The sequence below is a fragment of the Phoca vitulina genome, unplaced genomic scaffold (assembly GCF_004348235.1).
Source record: "Phoca vitulina isolate PV1807 unplaced genomic scaffold, GSC_HSeal_1.0 scaffold48, whole genome shotgun sequence".
Classification (NCBI taxonomy): Eukaryota; Metazoa; Chordata; class Mammalia; order Carnivora; family Phocidae; genus Phoca; species Phoca vitulina.
Genome location: NW_022589751.1, coordinates 10,339,382 through 10,359,086, shown reverse-complemented (window position 1 = coordinate 10,359,086; position 19,705 = coordinate 10,339,382). Strand labels below are relative to the sequence as shown.

The 19,705-nt window shown below is 54.5% G+C and overlaps 1 protein-coding gene across 1 annotated transcript in view; it reads left to right on the top strand.

Annotated features, from left to right (window-relative positions):
* Window positions 1–19,495, top strand: part of CRTAC1 (cartilage acidic protein 1) — a 134,360-nt gene extending 114,865 nt beyond the window's left edge. Inside the window, exons 8-15 of the mRNA XM_032432359.1 lie at window positions 159–295; window positions 3,983–4,065; window positions 4,883–4,983; window positions 5,378–5,546; window positions 14,945–15,090; window positions 15,543–15,585; window positions 17,880–18,023; window positions 18,501–19,495. Coding sequence (XP_032288250.1) covers window positions 159–295; window positions 3,983–4,065; window positions 4,883–4,983; window positions 5,378–5,546; window positions 14,945–15,090; window positions 15,543–15,585; window positions 17,880–18,023; window positions 18,501–18,619 — 942 coding nt within the window. The 3' untranslated portion in view covers window positions 18,620–19,495. The remainder of the gene's footprint in view (window positions 1–158; window positions 296–3,982; window positions 4,066–4,882; window positions 4,984–5,377; window positions 5,547–14,944; window positions 15,091–15,542; window positions 15,586–17,879; window positions 18,024–18,500) is intronic.
* The last annotated feature ends 210 nt before the right edge of the window (window positions 19,496–19,705 follow it).

Sequence of the window (19,705 nt, the reverse complement as noted above, 5' to 3'; positions counted from 1 at the left end):
CTCCTCCAAGCAGCCCGAGGTCTATGTGGTCCTGGTGCAGCCACCGCAGGTCCCTTCCAGGGGAGGTGAGAGGGGAGGTGGTAGGTCAGCTGTCTCTTCTCTTGGATTGCAACCCCCAAACACCTCTGTCTGCTGACCTGCACCATCTCCCCCGCCAGGACATCGCCTCGCCCAAGTTCTCCATGCCGTCCCCGGTCCGCACAGTCATCGCCGCCGACTTTGACAATGACCAGGAGCTGGAGATCTTCTTCAACAACTTCGCCCACCGCAGCTCCTCAGCCAACCGCCTCTTCCGGTAGGTGCTTCAGCCTGGCCAGTGGCCTCTCGCTGTCGCGGGCTGGAAGGTGTAGGACTCAGAGGGGTGTTCCCAGGGCTGAGGTGCAGGAAGGTCCCCTGATGAAGGAACAGACAGGAGGGAAGGAGGGATTGAGCAAGAGGCTGTGGAGAGGAGGGCAGATCCTGGGCAGGAAGCCGGCCTCCTGCTGTTGTGGGGGGAATGGGCAGAGGGACATGGCCCAAAGTGTGCCCAGAAGCCAAGCTCTGCAGGAGAGAAATCCATACTCCCACAAAAAGGAGTTACAGAGTCAAATTTGTTTAGGTGCACCTGGGGTGAGCAAAGACAGGCAGGTTTACTGGCTGCAGGACTTCTCAGGGCCTTTAACACGACCATGAGCGTTTTTACTTTCTGAAAGGTAGATGGAGTATTCCAAATAGATTTAACCACAGCACACCTCTTTCAAAGATTTTCCCCTTGGGACTGGTGCTCTGCAAAACATCCCTTGGGAAATGCTGGATGAGACAATTAATGGTAGACAAGGAAAAGGGAGTGACAGAATGGAAGGAATATGCAAGCATCTGCATCTGGGGAGGAAAGGTTGGATGTTCAGAGGCAATACTTCTCTAAGAGGGGTCCATTGGCATCAGAATCACCCGAAGTACTTATTTCAAGTACAGAATCCCAGGGCCCACCCAGATCTCCTAAACCAGAATCTCCAGGGGTGAGGCCCAGGAATCTCTATTTTTAACAAGTGCACTGGGCATCAGGTGTTTCTTATCACACTAAAGTTTGAGAACTGCTGTTGAGGAACCTCAGGATCCATGTGGCCTAAGACAACCCTTTTCCTGGCCTAAAACATGCTCCTGGGCCTCAGGAGTCAGTGGGGAGAGAAGGCAGGTAGAGCAGGGGGCCTTGGATTCAGGAAATGGGCCCGATCACCTGCTTGGCTCCCCGGGGCCCCCATCCCTTACCCCAGGGGGGGCCCAACTATTAATAAAAGGCAAGAGCTGTGACTAAGCATGTTTTAAAATATAATTATTAACAAAGCATCAATCCTGACTGGATGTAATCACCCCCCGAAGGCACTAAATTTACTAATTAGGTGCCTTGCAAAAAGCTTATTCACAACTTCCAGATTAATTGCGGAAGATCAATTGCTCGTTAACAGAGACACTGCTTTCCTTCTCTGGCTAATAAAGTGTCACTCGCCAGGGCCCCTGAGCACAAGGGAGCCTAGTGCTCTGGTCGCTGTGGCCCGAGAACCCAGGCACCTCCCCCGTCCGCCTGCCCACCTGGCTCTGTCACACCACCCAGCCTCCCTCTGGCCACCCCAAGGGCGGGCTGGTCCGGGGCTGCCATGGACGAGGACAGGGTCACCCCATAGTGGCCCCACGGGTTAGTGTCTTTGCCTCCACGCAGCAGCAGTGCGAGCCAAGTCCCAGTGGCAGATGGCTGGGTCCCGAGCACACGGCCCCGACTGTGAGGGGCTACGGCGGGGGCTGCTGCCTCGCTGGCCACTCTGCATGGTTGGCCCCAGCCTGTCCCTGTTGCTGAATGGAACTTGGCAGGCTCCTTGTAGGAGGTACTGGGGACTCAGAGCCTCCGTGTGCTTGAGCCTGCGATCTTTCAGTGAAGAGTAGGGTAACCAGAGAATTCGTCCCCGAACCAGATGCTTAGTCCTGTTAATGATGGCCGGACAGCAGGCAAACAGGGACTCTCCCAGGCCAGCCGGGATAGGGACGGTCACGCCCCTGACACTGAAACATGCCTCCGATCTCTTCTCCCCTCCTCACCCCTATGCCGCTGCTCGATCCTCGTCCCTGGCTCTGAAGGGGATTCCTGCACCTGCCTTCAGCAGGTGTCCCCGGCTAGTCCTGCAGAGCAAGCTGTTTGAAAATGCAAATCTGGCCACACCCCTCGTCCACTTGAAACCTTTCGGAAGCCCCCCACTGCCTTCTCCTGGACTCATCCCACACCTCCCGCTTTGTCCCCAGCCTGGCCACTCTCCATTTCCCCGTTTACAGCTGAGCTCCAGACACCACCAGCTTTGTTCGGTTCTGGGCTGTACCAGGCCTGGAACCTCAGGCTGCCCACCCCCTCTGTCCCTTGCCCCTCCCTCTTCGCCTGAGTGACTCATACTCATCGTTCGGGTCTCAGCTTAGTTGGCCCTTCCTCCAGGAAGCCGGGGTGAGCTTGCCCAGCTCCGCCCTCCCCTCAGCCCCTCTCCCTGTTGGCCTTCGGAGCTCTGCCTGAGACTCCCTGTTGTCATGGGCCCTGAGCCCCGTCCCTCCGGATGCGAAGCACAGCCGCAGGCCCCAGGCAGTGACAGCACACAGAAGTCACTGTGGAAGAATTCGTTCAGTACATCGATGCAGTGGAACTGCTGGGCTTTATCCTTAGGAACCCTTAATTGCACTGTCACCTGAGCCAAGGGATGCCTCTGCCCAGCTGCGGCAGAGTCTGTGGGACACCAGGGGTCAAAGGGACTGCGGTTGTTGGGCTGAGGCACACATCCCTCTAGCAGGTGTGTACACGCCCGAGTGCACCCAGGCGCGCCGCCCTCCGCCCCGAGCACGCACACGGGTGTGCTCAGCACCGAGGCCCCAGGCCCACAGAGCGTTCTCCCGGGGCCGCGGCTCGGCGCTGCAGAGCCCCCGCACTTGCGGCCGCACTCTGCCCTCTGGCCACCACAGGTTCCAGCTCTGGGGACCCCTGCCCCCTCCTGAAGTCACTGGCCACATCTCAGCCCGCTGGTGACCCTCTGTGACTTGGGCAGACAAGAGCCACCTGCAGTGTCGCGGGGAGAGTGATCAGATCCCTCCCAGCCCCCTGTCTCCCCCAGCATTGCTCCTCACATCCAGGCCAGAGCACCCAAGGCTGTGAGAATCTAATGAATGAGAAAAATCGGAGGAAAGCTCACCACCATCATCAGCATTCAGCTCAGTGTGGAGAAAGAACAGGACATTCACAGTGGGCTTTTCTGAAGCAAAGATTACCGTGATTCAGAGCTTAAAATAGACAGAGCTCCTGCAGCCCAAAGGGACCCCTTTCTGCCCTTTCTGCTGCTGGACTTCATCCACGCCTCCCACAGACATGAGCTCGGAGCTTCCGGCGAGCCGCGCACTGTGCTAGGTGCTGTGGGAAATGCGAGAATGAGTAACACGTGGTCCCGGCGTGCAAAGAGCTCCCAGTCTAACTGGGGAGATAAGATGCATTCATTCAGAGCTTTAACACAAGGCGGAAAGTGATAAAGGCTGAGCAGTAAAGCACTGCTTCCAGCCCGACGATCAGGGAGGGCTTGGAGGAGGTAGCATCTGAGTGGTTTGAATCCTGGGTACACCCAGAACTCAGAAGCCCAGGACCGCTTGAAGGAAAGGGAAGGTCAGTTGAAGGTAGCTGTGTCCCTGCCCCTTCTCCATCCATCAACTGCCCTTCCCCAGGCTGTCTATAATTCATCCATTAGAGAAAGAAAAATCAATATTTACCAACGTAAATTAAAACCCAAGAAGGGGACAGGCAGGGTGTAGGCAGGCTCTGTGAGCAGAGTGGCTTCCGTAGGCATCCAGGTGGTGGCCGATGCACAGGGGGGCCCAGGACTGCTTGGAGGACAGAGACTGGAGCAAGTGGGCCTCTGGGTTCAGGGGGCCCGTGGGGGCCTCGCCAGCATGTTACTCATCCGGGAACGACCTGTCTCCTCTCCTCCAGTGTCATCCGCAGGGAACATGGCGACCCCCTCATCGAGGAGCTCAATCCTGGTGATGCCTTGGAGCCTGAGGGCCGGGGCACAGGTGAGGGCACCTGGGGGCTCAGGCCCGCACTCCTCTGTCTCAGCTCTGCCCATGCGCAGGATGAGGGCAAGAGGGATGGGGTAGCCAGCTCCACAGCGCGGGACCCCTTCTTCCCTGCCGCATCGAAGGCTAACACTCTAGGGCTGGGTGAGCCTCTGGGAGCCCCAGGCGGGTGCAGAGGAGCTGATGATCCATGCAGGGCTCTGAAAACCCGTGGGCAGTAGCTTCTCTGGCACCAGAAGGGGATGGAAAGGAGAGGCTGGGGGTCCGGCAGTCTGACCCCACCCCTCTTGTCATTCAGCCTGGTGTCAGAGAAAGAGCACTGATCAGGAGTCCCAAGCCCCAGTCCTGCTATTGCCTCACTTGTGGTCTTGGAAGAGTTGCTTCATCTTGTGGGTCTTGTTCTGCACATGCACAGAAGGGATAATGACATCTGCCCTCCTCATCTCTCTGTGTTGTAGTGAGGATCAAAAGGAGACCATGAATGTGCAAACATGACATATTGACAAAAACCGCAAAGGCAAAGGGCATGTGTAATAGATCAGGAAGAAGTCCTCATGCTCTAAGCGATTGGCACCCACTCTCTCAGTACAAAAGTTCAGGAAAAGGAAGGAGAGACCCCTTCATGATTTCCTATCATGAGCAGGCTGTGGGAAAGCAGAGGAGAGGGGCTTCCCCGCTGGCTTCCTGGCCCAGTGCTGTGCTCTTGGGGCGCCCCCCAGGGGGGCACATGCACCACAACAGGGCAGTGGTTGGGAGCCCCTCTCTCTCTTGAATCTCCTGGCCGATGGCCAGAGTGAAATCTGCGTTGTTGCAGGGGGCGTGGTGACAGACTTCGATGGAGACGGGATGCTGGACCTCATCTTGTCCCACGGAGAGTCCATGGCTCAGCCGCTGTCTGTCTTCCGGGGGAACCAGGTGTGCATGGACCCCCCGGGACCCGTGGAGCCCGGCCCTGTGTGCTCCCCTGGGTCTAAGGTGGACGAGGGCAGAGGCGCCAGGGATGTTTGCTTGCCCAGCGTGGTGGGAAGTGGAAGCCCAGGGAATAAATCGCAGCCACCCAGTAAGCCTCCAAGAAGGGCGGCCTCGTGGGAGAAGCCTTGCCCTTCTGCCTTCCACTGGCACTTCTGCTCCCAAAATGGTTTTTCCTGAGTCTACGGGCTTTTCACTCCTTTTCCCAGGGTCTCTCTTTCCAAACTTCAGCCCGTCCATCTGCCTCGTTTCCTCTGCCCCTTTTCTGCTCTTCCTCTTCCTCCCTCCCTGCTCCTCCTACCCCCACCCCATACTCACCCGCCTTCCTCCCTCCCTGCAGGGCTTCAGCAACAACTGGCTGCGCGTGGTGCCTCGGACCCAGTTCGGGGCCTTCGCCAGGGGAGCTAAGGTCGTGCTCTACACCAGGAAGAGTGGGGCCCACCTGAGGATTATCGATGGGGGTTCAGGCTACCTGTGTGAGATGGAGCCCGTGGCGCACTTCGGCCTAGGTGAGTCAGGGCCAGGGGCAGGGCGGGCGATGAGCCGTTGTGCCCGACAGCGGGCTCCTGGAAGTGCCTCCCGAAGCATGCTCAGTGACACAGAACTCGCAGCCCCGGCAGCTGCCAGCACAGGGTACTTCCAGACCTGGGGACAGCCGTGGCAGACATCAGCCACCCCGGCAGCCCTGCTCAGAAATGAACCTGAGCTCCCGGGGGGGGGGGGGGGTTCCATGCCCCGCCCCTTACAGGAGCCCCCACCGCCGTCCTCCACTGAATTCACTCACCTTGGGGTCGGAGTATTTAATCCTCCCCGTGTCCAAGACTGGGGCCTGGTCCAAACATTGGCCTGTACCAGATTTGTCCAAACCAGCTGTTTTCTGGCCTCTTGGAGCCAGCTTGGTGATTAAAGCCTCACCAGACCGCTGGTGCCTTCCCTTAGCTAGAAGCCTTAGAGAAGCGGAGCGTTCTCCGCGGTGGTGGTGCGATCACCCGCAAGGGGCTGAAAACTGGTTCCTGTCTGGAGGAGGGGAAGCAAGAAAATCGTACTCCCTGTTTATATGTTTAAGGCATAGATATGCAGACTGCACACAAGTGGCTATCCAGTGTATCCGTAGCACACATGAGCTAGAACTACACACCTATCAGAACAGCTAAAAAAAAAAATACCACCACATGCCGGCGAGGATGCAGAGAAACTCGCTCTCCCATACATTGTTGGTGGGAATGCAACATGGTACAGCAACTCTGCAAGATAGTTTGGCAGTTTCTCTAAAAAGAAAAAAACGAACACACAACTTCTATAAGACCCAGGATTTGCACCCCGAGGTATTTATCCCAGATGAATGAAAACTTCTGTCCACATAAAAATCTATACCAGATTGTTCACGGTAGCTTTATCGGCAGCAGCCCAGACTGGAAGCAGCCGGGATGAGCCCCGTAATAGATTACCGGTTCAACAAACCGTCGTCCATCCACACCACGGAATATGACTCAGCAATAAAAAGGAGTGAACTACTGACAGACGTAGCAACTTGAATAGCTCTCAAGAGCCTCGTGGGGAGTGGGGAAAGAAAGGCCCATCTCATAAAGTCACATACTGTTGATTCCATTTATACAATATTTTCAAAACGATACAATTACAGAGACAGAAAATAGAGCCGTGATTGCCAGGGGTGGGTGTGACCATGAAGGGACAGCCTGAGGGAGGTCTCTGGGGTGATGGAGGAGTCCTGTATCTTGATTATGGTGGTGGTTGCACGGATCCACACATGTGATCAAATAACAGAAAACTACACACACAGTACCAGTGTCAGTTTCCTGGTTTGGTATAGTGCTGTGGGGACATCAGCTCTAACCATTGAGGGAACCTGGATGAAAGGTACACTTTCTGTACTATCTTTGCAACGTCTGTGAATCTAGCATTATTGCAACATCAAACGTTTTTAAAGAAATGCACTGGGGAGGGAATTGGGGGGAAAATATCTAAAAAGCCTTCTTGAGACGAGGGGCAATCCTGGAAAATGTGTGGAGGAGCCAAGAGTGACTTTACTAAAACACGATGGTTAAGAAAGCATTTGAGTCAAATACACCTGGACTCAGTCAGACACTCTCCCCCGTGTGTTAGCACCTCATGGGGCGACACGATATTAACATTGAAAGAGTAGGCAATATGGTCTGAAGTTAATATACATGTATATATTAATATTATACACAATATTACATTATGCATCATACCGTATATCATACATCATACGGACAAAGGAAAAAACGGAAAGAAAAAGCAGGAAGTAGGAACAGTGATTCTGAGTGGCTAGATTGACGTAGTAACTCTCAGTCGTTCCAGGTGGCACTTTGCTCCTATTATGTCATTTCATGCTCGTGACCCCTCTGTGAGATGGGCATTACTTATCCCCATTTTACAGATGGGAAAACTGAAGATCGCAGCAGTTAAGAAACCCGCCAAGGTCACGTGATTGATCGGTAGCAGAGCTGACATTCAAATCCAGACCTGCCCGACTATGAGATTTTTATTTCCTTCCATATGTTCCAAATTTTATAGGAACACAGAATATTTATGCAGTCTGAAAAAGAAGCATAAATGTTTAGGGGACCTGGTTCTATGAGCATGTTCTTGGGCTGTTTTGCCCTGGATGAGTCGGCTGGCTATTGAGGCATTTGTCACTTGTATGGTAGCCATTTACTACACTGGCCAAGTACAAGATGACTTTTGAATACATAGTCCTCTCTCACAAAACAGCAGTAGCCGACTGTCATCGAGCACTTAGTGTACGCCAGGCACTGGGCTACGGGCTCTGCATAAGACACCTCACGCAGTTCTTACCGCAACACGACAAATCATAACCCCATTACACAGGTCAGAAAACTGAGGCTCGGGCTAAGTAACCTGCCCCAAATCCCACCTCCAGAAAGTAGAGAGGGCTGGATTTGGACACCGACTCCTTGGTCACCACTGACCACCGTAACTGGAGGGCTTGACCTCCCATAGCTGCTCTGTGCAGAGCCAGCCAAGGTCCTCCTGCTCTGCCTCTTTCTTCCTGGATATCCATGTCCCCTCGGTTACCAAGCAACCCATGTGAGGCCATCCAATCACCAGGGTAACTGCTGTGGTATCCTAGGTGGGATGTTTATCCAGGTATCTGGCTGGACATCAATTCCCACCCCATTGTACAGATAAGGAAATCGGGTTTCCACATAGCAATGTAAGGATGGGACTGGAGCTGAGGCTCTCCTTCCTCACATCCCATGGGCTGCCTGTGCTATTTTAAGACATGTTTATGGGCCTCATTGGATCTCCTCTCTGGCCAGAATCTGCCCCTGCCAAGAGAACAGACCTGCTTTTTCAACTGGGCAGGCTTGGCCAGGTCGTTTGGTGGGATCACAGGGACCCAAGAGCCTCCGTGCCTCTCCACCACTGCCTGCCTCCCATACTCAGGGTTATAGATGCTGCACCTGGTTGGGAGCCCCTCCTGACTGCCAATCCTTGATATTTTGCAAGGCCAGGGGATTTGTTCTGGCTCTGAACTCCGGCTCAAACTGCTCCATGGGTCCCCCTGTAGGCTCCTCTCCTTTGCCAGGATCCACTCCCAGAGTCACTGAAGGAAGGCTGCTCCTGGGGACTGGTCCCCCTGTAGGCTCCTCTCCTTTGCCAGGATCCACTCCCAGAGTCACTGAAGGAAGGCTGCTCCTGGGGACTGGTCCCTGTGGGTCAGCCCTGGGCCTGGCAGTGAGACTCCCGGAGGTGGCTGAGCAGATAGCAGAGCCAGGAGTAGGGACACAGCCAGGAGCAGGTGGCCTCCATTCCCGCAGCTCCAAGGCCCCCAATCCAGGAGGGTCTCCTTCATGGATCCAGCATAGCACAAGCCTTCCTGATTGATGGAGGGGCCGGCGATGGGGTGGGAAGAGAGGGAGCCAAGAGGGAAGGCCAGACAGAAGGAAGGGTTGAGGAAAGAGAGAGGATGGGGCACACAGGCAGACAGGGGGCTAGGGAAACCAAGAGACGCAGAGAGACGTGGGAAGGAGACAGATGAGACAAAGAAGAGGTACTTCCTGCCCTCCAGGCTCACAGTCCAGTGAAAAAGGCAGATGGACACGGGGATTCTGGGGCAAGGCAGATCTGGACGCACCATCAGGCTGGCCCGGGGGCTGTGTGAGGACTAGCACAGGACAAATAGTTCTGCTTTCCCAAGGACATGGGCTTGGTATGGGGTCTAGCCGGATGGTAGGAATTTAGAAGGCACGGAGGGCGGCGGAAGAGAGCATCCCGGGGGCTAGCCTGGCTTGAACACAGGCCCAAAGATGGGAGTGTTCAGTGTGCCTACACAACCAAATGGTATGGTAGGAGCAGAGCCTAGAGAGGGAGGCCAAAGCCAAACTGGGGGTTGGGGGGAGCCAAGAGCCAGGCTGGAGGGGGACAGGCAGATCAGAGGGGGGTCTGCAGCCCCACGAGGCAAGCCAAAGCCAGGCTATGCTCTGCGGGGGCAGGGCCACCAGGAGCCCTACAGGGAGACCAGTGTTTGCAAATGTTCTTAGAAGGATTTAATGGTTTTCCTGATTATAAGAATAATGTATATTGGGGCGCCTGGGTGGCTCAGTTGTTAAGCGTCTGCCTTCGGCTCAGGTCATGGTCTCAGGGTCCTGGGATCGAGCCCCACATCGGGCTCCCCGCTCAGCGGGAAGCCTGCTTCTCTCTCCCACTCCCCCCTGATTGTGTTCCCTCTCTCGCTGTGTCTCTATCAAATAAATAAATAAAATCTTTAAAAAAAAAAAAAAAAAAAGAATAATGTATATTGATTATAGGACAATTAGAAATTATAACATCATTTAAAAGAAAGGAGAAAGAACTCATAATCTTGCCATTATCTTTTGAATATTAAATGAAAAGTAAACGTTTCTCCCTTCACCCTCTCCCAGTACCATTTGATTCATTTAGTCAACGCTTATTTACTGAGCACATACTATGTGCCGAACACTAACGAGACCCAGGTCCTTGCCATGGGTGATCTTACATTCGAGTGGAAGTAGCAGAAACATATATAATAAACATAATAACTGGGTAAATATATAAAATGTTAGATGTTAAGTGCTATGAAAAAAGGAAATGCAGAACCGGGTAAGGGGATCAGGAATGTGGAGGGCAGGGGGTGGGGAGTTTTCAGTACAGTGGTGGGGGTGGCCTGCTCCCCACAGCCATGCTTTGTGATATGCTTTTATTACATGCAATATGCATGGGAGCATAGTTATAGATAAATACTCCTCGGGGGATTTTTTTTAACAAAACTAATTATACTCTTCTTATTATTTCCAAACTTGCTTTTTTCCCCTCTCAACAATATAACCTGGACATCGTTCCAAACATGCACATCCCTCCTTTGGTTCCCTTCAGAGCTGCACGGTATTTCACTGTGTGGCGGCACTCATCATTTATTGAGCAAGTCTCCTATTGACGGACAGTTCGATGGTTTCTGGGCCTGAGCAGTTTGTTTTGTGGTGCTCGGGGTGAGAAGGGGCATGTCCAGAATACGAATGCAAGAAAGGCCTGCCTTGTTGTTCCAAATGACTGAGCCACAGATGTGGGGCCCGCAGCTGTGCAGGGAGCCGTGGGTCTCCGGAGGGAAGAAGGCCCCCCTTCCAGCCCTCACGACGCTCCTGCTCACCCCAGCTGACCCTGCTCCCTTCCTCCCTTTGAGACTCATCCCCAGCCTCCCCCCGCCCCCCGACTTCGCAGCGAGGTGTAGCGAGAGAGCTGGACGTGGACACGTATGCGGGTGTGCACGCGTGCCCCTCAGCAGCCTGCCTCCTCATCTCTGCACTGAGCCTGGGTCAGAGGACTAGCTTCTCCGCCCCTCATGTGTTCTCCCGACTCCCAAGGGTCTGAGCTGCCTCGCACCACACAGTAAAAACTCAGGGACCTCGCTGGACGGATGTTTCATTCTCTGGGGTTCCCAGAGGACCCCCTTGGCTTCACCCTGTAGGACCATCCTCCTGGGGCAGCGTCAGCGACCACCGTCCCCACCCCTGCTCCGTGGGGCCCCTGGCCTTGTTCCACCCTTCCTCTGGCCCCTGCCCTGGCCTTTCCCGGCTCCTTCTGGTGCAGATGGCCAGCCGGGCTCATAAAGAAGCATTTCTGCTCACGGCCCTTGTGGAGGGCCCCACTGCATGCTGGTTGCTCGGAACCTGCATCCTAGCCCCCCATGCCCCCACCCTACATATCCCACACCCTGGCTCTCCAGTTCCCGATTTGCAGAGGGCTGAGGCCGCTCAACCAAACCCAGAACAGGAAAACAAGCACCCACAATCTACTTGCCCCTGCCAGCCCCCATAGGGGGCTCCTCACTGGCCAGCCCGCCCCAAGCATTGATGGTACCCCTGCCACCCACCCACACACCCCACCTTCCTTTAAGCTCATTGTTTGCAAGTGACTCAGAGCTGCCTCCAAGCCTGCTGGTGCTCATTTTGGGAAGGAAAATTCAGTGGCCCACATAAAAATTGCTTTATTAAAGTGCAAAAATATTCCACCAACTGTATTCCCACCATCTGTTTTGCTGGTAATTCTTCTGAAAAGCACAATTCTCTGTGCCTCCTTGGCCTTTGTCCTTTAAACGCTGCGGGAGGTGACTCCCTGCTGCTCTTGACCTCCCAGCCGGTTAACGGGGCCTCCTCTGCTCGCAGCCCCACTCCCTGACTCTCAGCCCTGGCAGACAGACGGCTTCAGCGCTGCCCTTGTGCAGTGCCTGGAAAGATCGGAGACGTCTGGCGACTTGAGAGGGAACAGCCAAGCCTGGGGACAGGAGCCTGGGCTCCAGTCCTAGCTCAGACACAGGCAAGTCGCTTCACCTTGCCAGTGTCTACACCTGGAGAGTGGGGATAGAACGCCAACCTTGCAGGGTAGTCAGGAGGATTCAGATCAGCCTCACACACGAAGGCGCCAAAGCCCATCCCGGTCTTCTACCCCCCACCCCCGCCTAATACATATTCTCATGCTCTGCTTCCCCCACTTTGAACTTCTCCCTGATCTTCAAATACACATGACCTTTCCGTACCTCTGTACCGTGCCGTACCATCTGCCCGGACTGCTCCTTCCTTCCCTTCTCTGCCTCACAAACTCCTACTCCTCCTGCAACACCCAAATAAAATGACTTCTAACACCCACCTCTCTCACCGAGGGACACCAACGCTGCATGTTCCCAGTTTATTATAACATAATCACTACGTTCCTTTCCCCCCGCGGGAAGCAGCTCCTACAGGCTGGGGCCTGGGTCCATCTCCTTTCTGCTAAATCCCAGATCCCTGCACGATGCTTGGCCTGTGGTGGGGCTGGGCGTGGGGGTGAAGTGAGCAGAACAAGGGCAAAGCGGATATGGGCTTTGGGGTCAGATGTCCCTAGCTGGGGAACTATGGGCCTTTACATTACCTCCCCAGGTCTGAGCCCCTTTATCTCTAAAATGGAAATTAGAAAGCTAATACTTTCCCCATGGGGCTGCCAAGAGAATCCAGTGCTAACACTGAGATCACCTGGTACCGTTTGGGGTACATGTTCTCCAGTATTATTGCCAGTAAATGAAGGTGCTTTGGAAACTAGAGGGTGCGCCCATGTCTGAGAGATGGTGGAGATGGGGATGCCAAGGGGACAATTGGCCGGGGCACAGCTCACATTGCAAGGAAGAAAGACTGTCCTCCCCAGGAGTGCTAGAACTCTAGGCCACACGCCCATCTTACAGATGAAGAAACTAAGGCCCCAGAGAGGGTGCCCGAGTCAGCAAAATAATCAGCAGCAGAGGAGGGAGTCCTACTGAGATGTGTTCTCCTTGGCTTACTGATCTCATAGCCCCGGCCCTTCCCTGGGCTTGGAGGAAGGGAGGAAGCAGGACTCAGAACGACAGGCTGCAAACACAGAATGTAAATTTGTGATTGTGAATATTCGGTGACTTTTCTGAGTTATTTTGGCACTTTAGTCAGGCTAGAAAATGTATTCGTGTAGCTGTTCTCTTGGCTTAGGTGAGAAACATTTGCTATTCTTTGTCTCCTTTTTTTAATAGAAAATACTTTTTCTACATGCCAATTACTCTGGGCACTGTTCAACCTAAAAATGCCAGGTGTCTAACTTCAAGCGACTATTTCAAAACAGAGAGACAAACCTACAGGTGATACCCCCCAATCCCGTGTCCACCCTCCTCCTCCAAAAGGAATTATTATAGGAGGAGGGAGTAGGGGGAAGAGAGGTTTGTGAGAACTATTTGCTGGCTTCTGGGGCGGCTCCGGGAGCCTCTCCAGGGTGCCGCTGCCCCCCGTGCCCACGGAGGCAGGGGCTGCTCACCTGTGACACTTGCGAGTGTGGCAGCAGGTCCCCGTCCTCATTAACACACAGCGCAGCAGCAGCAAGGCAAAGGGGAAGCCAGCGCAGGGAGGATCGGAGCAGAGGGATGTGGCTCCCAAGGTGCAGCTTCCGCTGGAAGCCCCAGAGCAGCGTGCTGGGACTCCGGGAGGAACGTGCCGCTGGGACACTCGCGCCAGGCTGTCTCAGCCCCCGCGCCCGGGGGGCCTCTGTACAGAGGAGTCGACACGTGCATTCCCCTTAAAGTCTGGCTGTGGCTACCAACCCTTTTCTAAAATGCAGGAATCCCTTCTATACGTGAAAATGTGTCACAGGCTACCCTCCGCCCCCATAGTAGCTATCCTGGTAAAATCCGTTGGTGAACAAGAAGGGCCCAAAGCTGCTATAAATTCAGCAGCCCTTTTTGGTCGCCCTTGTTTTTCTAAGAGTAGCTGCGTACATTAAGGGGAAAGTAACACATACATGTGGGTGACGTGCTGTTGATTCAGCCCACAGACGGTGCTTGAGGGTATGATTGGATTTGTGGACCCCTGAGCACCAGGCCCACATCTGCTCATCCCTGGTGGGTGATAGCGAGGGGGCGGCACCCCCTCTCCTCCCTGGGCTGAGCACTGCCCTTTCCCAAGTGACACATGAGAAGAGCCGCTGGCTACAGGTGAGGCGCGGCCCCTCCTCCTGCCGACCCCAGCTCATCACCATTAGCCTGTCCCTGATGCCTTAAGTAGGGGGCTGGGGCCAGCTCTGACACCGCCTGAACACCTGACAGATCTTCCCAAGCTGCTTGCTGCCACCGGGTAACATGTTGCTTTAAGGATGTGTGCGGATGGATTCTCTGAATACTCTCTGAGCTTCATCATTAGCTTCTGTAAACATCTCAGCTTTGTAGAATGGTGCTTCTCCCGGGCCTTCCACCATCTCGTTCTTTATCACCTCAGCTTCTATTTGGACCTCAGCTCAAGTGCCTTCTCCCCGAGAGCCTCTCCCTGATCACCTTTGACTAGAAAAGGCCCCCAGCCAACCCCCAGTTCCTCTTTACCCTCTTGCCCTACTTTTGTTTTCTTCACAGAGCTTCTCAATATCTGACATTATTTATCTGTTCCTCTTTTTGCCTGTCTATCCCCACCAGAGTGGAAGCTCCCTGAAAGCAGGCACATTCCCAATGACGAAAGAAAGCATGGCCCCTAGCAAGCTATAATTATAAATAATATAAATATATAAATATAGTGACATGCCCAAGATTACATAGCAAGTCAGTGGCAGAACTGGAATTTGGCCCCAGGTCCCCCAGATGCCCGGCCCTCACCATGTTCTTTCCAACATAGCAGGCAAATGGTACAGCCAAGATTTGAACCCAGGACTGAAAGTCAACCTGCTTACCACCAGGCTTTACCTTCTCCCCTAAAACAGCTTCATGCTGATTGGCCTATCCACTGGAATGTAAGTTCTAGAGCTGCACCGACCCATATGGTAGCCACTAGACAAGTGTGGCTATGGAAATGTAAATTAATTAACATTAAATAGAATTTAAAATCCAGTTCTATCTTCTGTCCCACAGGGAAGGATGAAGCCAGCAGTGTGGAGGTAACGTGGCCAGACGGCAAGATGGCAAGCCGGAGTGTGGCCAGTGAGGAGATGAACTCTGTGCTGGAGATCCCCTACCCCCGGGATGAGGACAGACTTCAGGACCCAGCCCCACTGGAGGTGAGCGAGGGTGTCTGGGCCTCAGAGCCAGAAAAGCAGTCTCCCCGACCCCCCGCCACAGCCCCATGGGCTGCAGCTGGACTCCCAAGAATTTGCAGACTTTGCTGCTAGAATGGTGGAAATCTTCACAGCAAAGGGCAGGCTTCATAGTGACCCCTCCCTTTGTAGTTGAAGAGGGACAGGTTCTGTTAGGCGTCCCAGCTCAGGCACGCGGATGCCACGGGAGCGGAATGAGCAGGAGTCTGAACTGAATGTGCTCTCGTCCTTCCCCCAGCCTCCTATTCTCAGTGCAAGAGAAGGAGTCCTGGCAGGGAGGGGCTGCCCCCAGGCCCAGAGCTACGAGCACCCCTCATTCTGGGGTCAGGGTGACAGCCGCTCTGTGGCTGTGATGAGGAGGGAAACTGAGGTGGGATCTTCACTCACGTGTGTCTCTGCTTCTGCCCACCCTGCAGTGCGGCCAAGGATTCTCCCAGCAGGAAAATGGCCATTGCATGGGTGAGTGGCCTGCGGGCACAGGGGACGGGGCAGAGGCCAGAATCTCCCTGGGGATTGTCAGCCTGAGCCCTGGCAAAGCTCAGATTGCAGACCAGAGGAGAAGGGTGGGGAGGGAAACGCGGTTTGTCCCTGGGGCTCCAGATGCCAAGACAACTCACCAAGGGGGAGTGAGGTTAGCGGCCAGCAGGCTGAGTCACTACAGTTCTGGGAACTGAGAGTGCTTCCTGTCCTGAACACAGAGGGGGTACTCGGAGGAGACACACGAGCACCTACAGTGCTCATGGGGAGGCCTGCTGCGGGGGCCACCGTGGTGAAGTTGCACAGGCGTCTTCCATGGGGGGCCGGCGGCTTCGGCTTGGCCAGCTGGCGGGGCAGCGGGCACCGGGGCTGGCAGACAAGGAGGGGCATTGCTGGAGCATGGTCACAGAACAGAAGGGACACTGTCGCCTCGTGCAGCACTGGGGGGCAGGTAGCTACAGCACTGCGAGGACGGCAGCTCGGTGAGGGCCCGGTGACCTTTGGAAAGTCCTCCAAGGGCCTGGAGTGGCAGCCAGGGGGCCCAGCCTCTCAAAGACCCTCAGCCCAATACCTTCCCTGTCAGTGACCCGCAGGGAGGGCTCAGGTCAAGGACCCTCCCATCTCCAGACCCTCAGGCGGCACCCTCCCCAAGTCCGCTGTGCACGTGCTCCCGAGCCCCAGGCCAACGGGTTTGCTACTGAGATTCAGGAGTCAACAAGACACACAGTCCCTGCCCTCCTGGAGCTTAGAGCCAGTGGGAGAGGCGCACGGGAAAGAGCGATGACCACGCAATGTGAGCAGAGCTGGGTGGGGGAGGGGTGGGACGCGGGAGCCCAAAGGTGGGGCCCCACACCAGCTCGGAGGGTCGGAGAAGGTGCCCCCAGAGAAAACCAGGGTTAAGCTGAGACCTGGGGGGTGATGGGGAGTTTGCCAGGCAGGGAGAGGGGAGAAAGTGTTCTGGTGGAAGGCGCCACGTGGGCAAAGGGCCACAGGTGAGAAAGTGGAGGAGGACCGTTCTAAGGGTGGCTGGGAGGAAAGGAGTCCCTTCCACTCTCCGTGGCCCCGCCCCGGCCACTCTAAACAGATGGTGCGTGTACACAGAAATGCCAGCATCTGGCCTGAGCACCGGCAGGACCCTGTGACGTCACCCTTCACGCCACCTCTTCCTTCTCGTCACCCAGCAGACATTTATGTGCTCATACGGGTGCTGGGGACTCAGGTCAAGCACCCGCCCTGCAGAAGCATCTGTTTTAGTGAGGGGAACCACAAACATGCGACCTGTCAGCCAGATGAGATGGGCCAAGAACCCTTTAAGCAAGGTGTCTCTGGAGACTGTTCTAGACCAAGTGGTCAGGGAGAAGACCTTTGAGTTGAGACCTGAAGGACGAGAAGGTCCAGCCCCACAAAGAGCTGAGGGAAGAGCAGGAGCAAAGAGCACGAGGCAGGAACAAGGCTTGGCGTGTGAAAGGACTGGGAAGGAGGCTGGCGAGCCTGGAGACGGTGGTGGAGCCGGGCGCTAAGGCAGGAGGGTGGCGAGGTGTCCGGATCTTGTTCCTAGGGCCCTTTGCAATTAAGCAGGAGAGTGGCATGGCGTGAGTCCCATCTTCAGAAGATCAGCCTGGCTGCTGAATTGCAGATTAGATTGGAGGGAAGTGTGGCAGCCCTGGCAGTCCGGAGGTGGCTGCGGACCTCCAGGCCGCAGGTGGTGCAGGCTGGGAATAGGCTGTGGCTGAGGAGAAGGAGCTGAACCGACAGACGGGTACTAAGGGGGCACAACGGCGGGGTCTGTTGTGAAATTGCCTACAGAGGTAAGGGAAGAGGAGGAACTAGGGATCGCTCCTGTCTGTGCTCGAGCAGCTGAGGGGGTGACAGTGGTGTGACTGACTTAGGCAAGATGGGGCCAGGGGATGGAAGAAGTTTGAGGGCTAGGGGAGCTAGAGGTTCATTTTGGACCTGCTGAGTGTGAGATGCATGTTAGATTCACAAGTCTGGAGCCCCAGGGACAGGTTGGGGCTGGAGATAGGAATCTGGAATCATCCATGTATGAAGGGACCACCTACAGAAAGTGTGGTAGATAGAAGATCCAGGACCAAGCCTGACACCCCCAACATGTAGAGGTCAAGTAGAGAACGAGCCAGCCAAAAGGACTAAAATTGAGGACGTTGAGGCCTAGAGAGAAGGACATGCCCAGGGTCACAGAGTAGGTGGGGCAACAGAGCCTGAGCAAGGACCCACTGCCCCATACCTCCCCGTAAGTGACTCCCCTCACCTTCTAGACACCAACGAATGCATCCAGTTCCCATTTGTGTGCCCTCGAGACAAGCCCGTGTGTGTCAACACGTACGGAAGTTATAGGTGCCGGACCAACAAGAGGTGCAGTCGGGGCTACGAGCCCAACGAGGACGGCACGGCCTGTGTGGGTGAGTAAAGCCCCGCCACAGCCCAGTAGGATGTGAGGAATTTGCCTTCCACTGGGGAGCGCTGGGGAGGCCCCCGATCGAGGTCCCCATCCCCTGACTTCTCCTGGCTGGCTGGAGGCTCCTTAGATCCCCACTGGGATTCCAGGGAAGACCATGACAGAGGTTTGGAGAAGGCCCCCCACTACTCCCACCATCTGAAGGGTCCCTGGGGTGCTGTGCCCTGGCCAGAGGCGACTGTTCTTACTTCTCCCTTCTCACATTTCCTAAAACAAATTCTCCTACCTTAAGGTCAGCCCATCTTCTCCTACCAGGGATAGAAACTAGCTCCTACTACTCATCTTTGTCTGAATTTCTGAACTGGTATTTGTCTTCTTCCTCCCAAATGCTTCCCCCCCCCCCCCTCCCCCCCCACCCCCCTTTCTCTTTTTCCCATTTTCTCTCTCTCTCTCTCTCTCTCCCTCCCCCATCCTTTTGCAGCTCAAGTGGCCTTTTTAGGTGGGTATCCTTCTGCTGCCTTTAGAATCTCTGAGCCTCCCTCTCGGGCCTCATATCTTTCTCTAGGCCTTGGACTTTGCCTTCAGTTATATGCACTTTAAATCCCATCAATAAAGGAAAAAAAAAAGAAAGAAAAAGAAAAAAAAAACTAACAACCTTTGTGGAAAACTAAATCTCTCCCGCTGCCTGTCTCTCTCTCCACGCCCAGTAGATTCTGTCGCGTGCACCCTCGGAATGGACCGCAGGGGTGGCCATCTTTGAAAAGGGAAGTTTGGGAGATACGGATATTTATGTAATCTTAGTTATTTGTGAAGCTTTTTCTTTTCTGAGGAAAACAAAAAAGGAAAGTCTCCCCTCCTACCCCATCTACCCTCCCTCACTTCTTCAGAAGAATCATGATAGTCCTGTCTTTTCTGTATTCTCCAGTGTCACAAGCACCCTGTTTTGCCCTTAACAAAGATGGCTCCCAGGCGGTTGCCTGCTCAGTTGATTCACTCATGTATCATGTGCCTGCTGGTTTGGCCTGTGCTGTTTCTGCTCTGTGCGCCCTGACTTCCTGTGGTAGAGAAAGCCTTATTGGAGTTGGTGGTTATGATGGGAGGGGAAAGGGTGGCCCTTTGGGACTCTTGATAAAAATGTTAAAGTTTGAATTTGCTAAGTCCTCCAGCCTCTTTCTGGAGAAATTATGCCAATAAACTCTCTGCTGGATATTAGTGCCTAGCTGGTGAAAACAAAAATGTGTCTGGGGCAAGTAGATGCTGGTTGGAATGTTGAATTAGCAGCAGCCCTTCCATCATGGGGCACTTGGAAAGCAAATCACGAGACAGGGAAAGTATCTGCCCTGAGCATGAGCAATGGTTTGGGTATGTGCACCAATGTTCACATTTGGGAGGCTGGAGTTTGGACCAGGCAAGGGATGTAGGATGAGCAAGGGGCAGATTGTGGAGGGAATATTCTGGGCCTTTTACCTGGAGGAAGTCACTTGTCTATACTGGGCCTCAGTTTCCCTAATCTAAATAGCAAGAGATTTGGTCTGGTATATCCCTAAAGCCCTTTCCTTTCTAAGACCCTTCATTGTGTGGCTGGACAGAGACATAGCTAGTCTCAGGTTACCCTGATTTCTAGAAAGAATCTGGCAACTTGGTCTCCTCTGAAATATGCTTAGAGACCTGAAGCTTCTGTAGCCA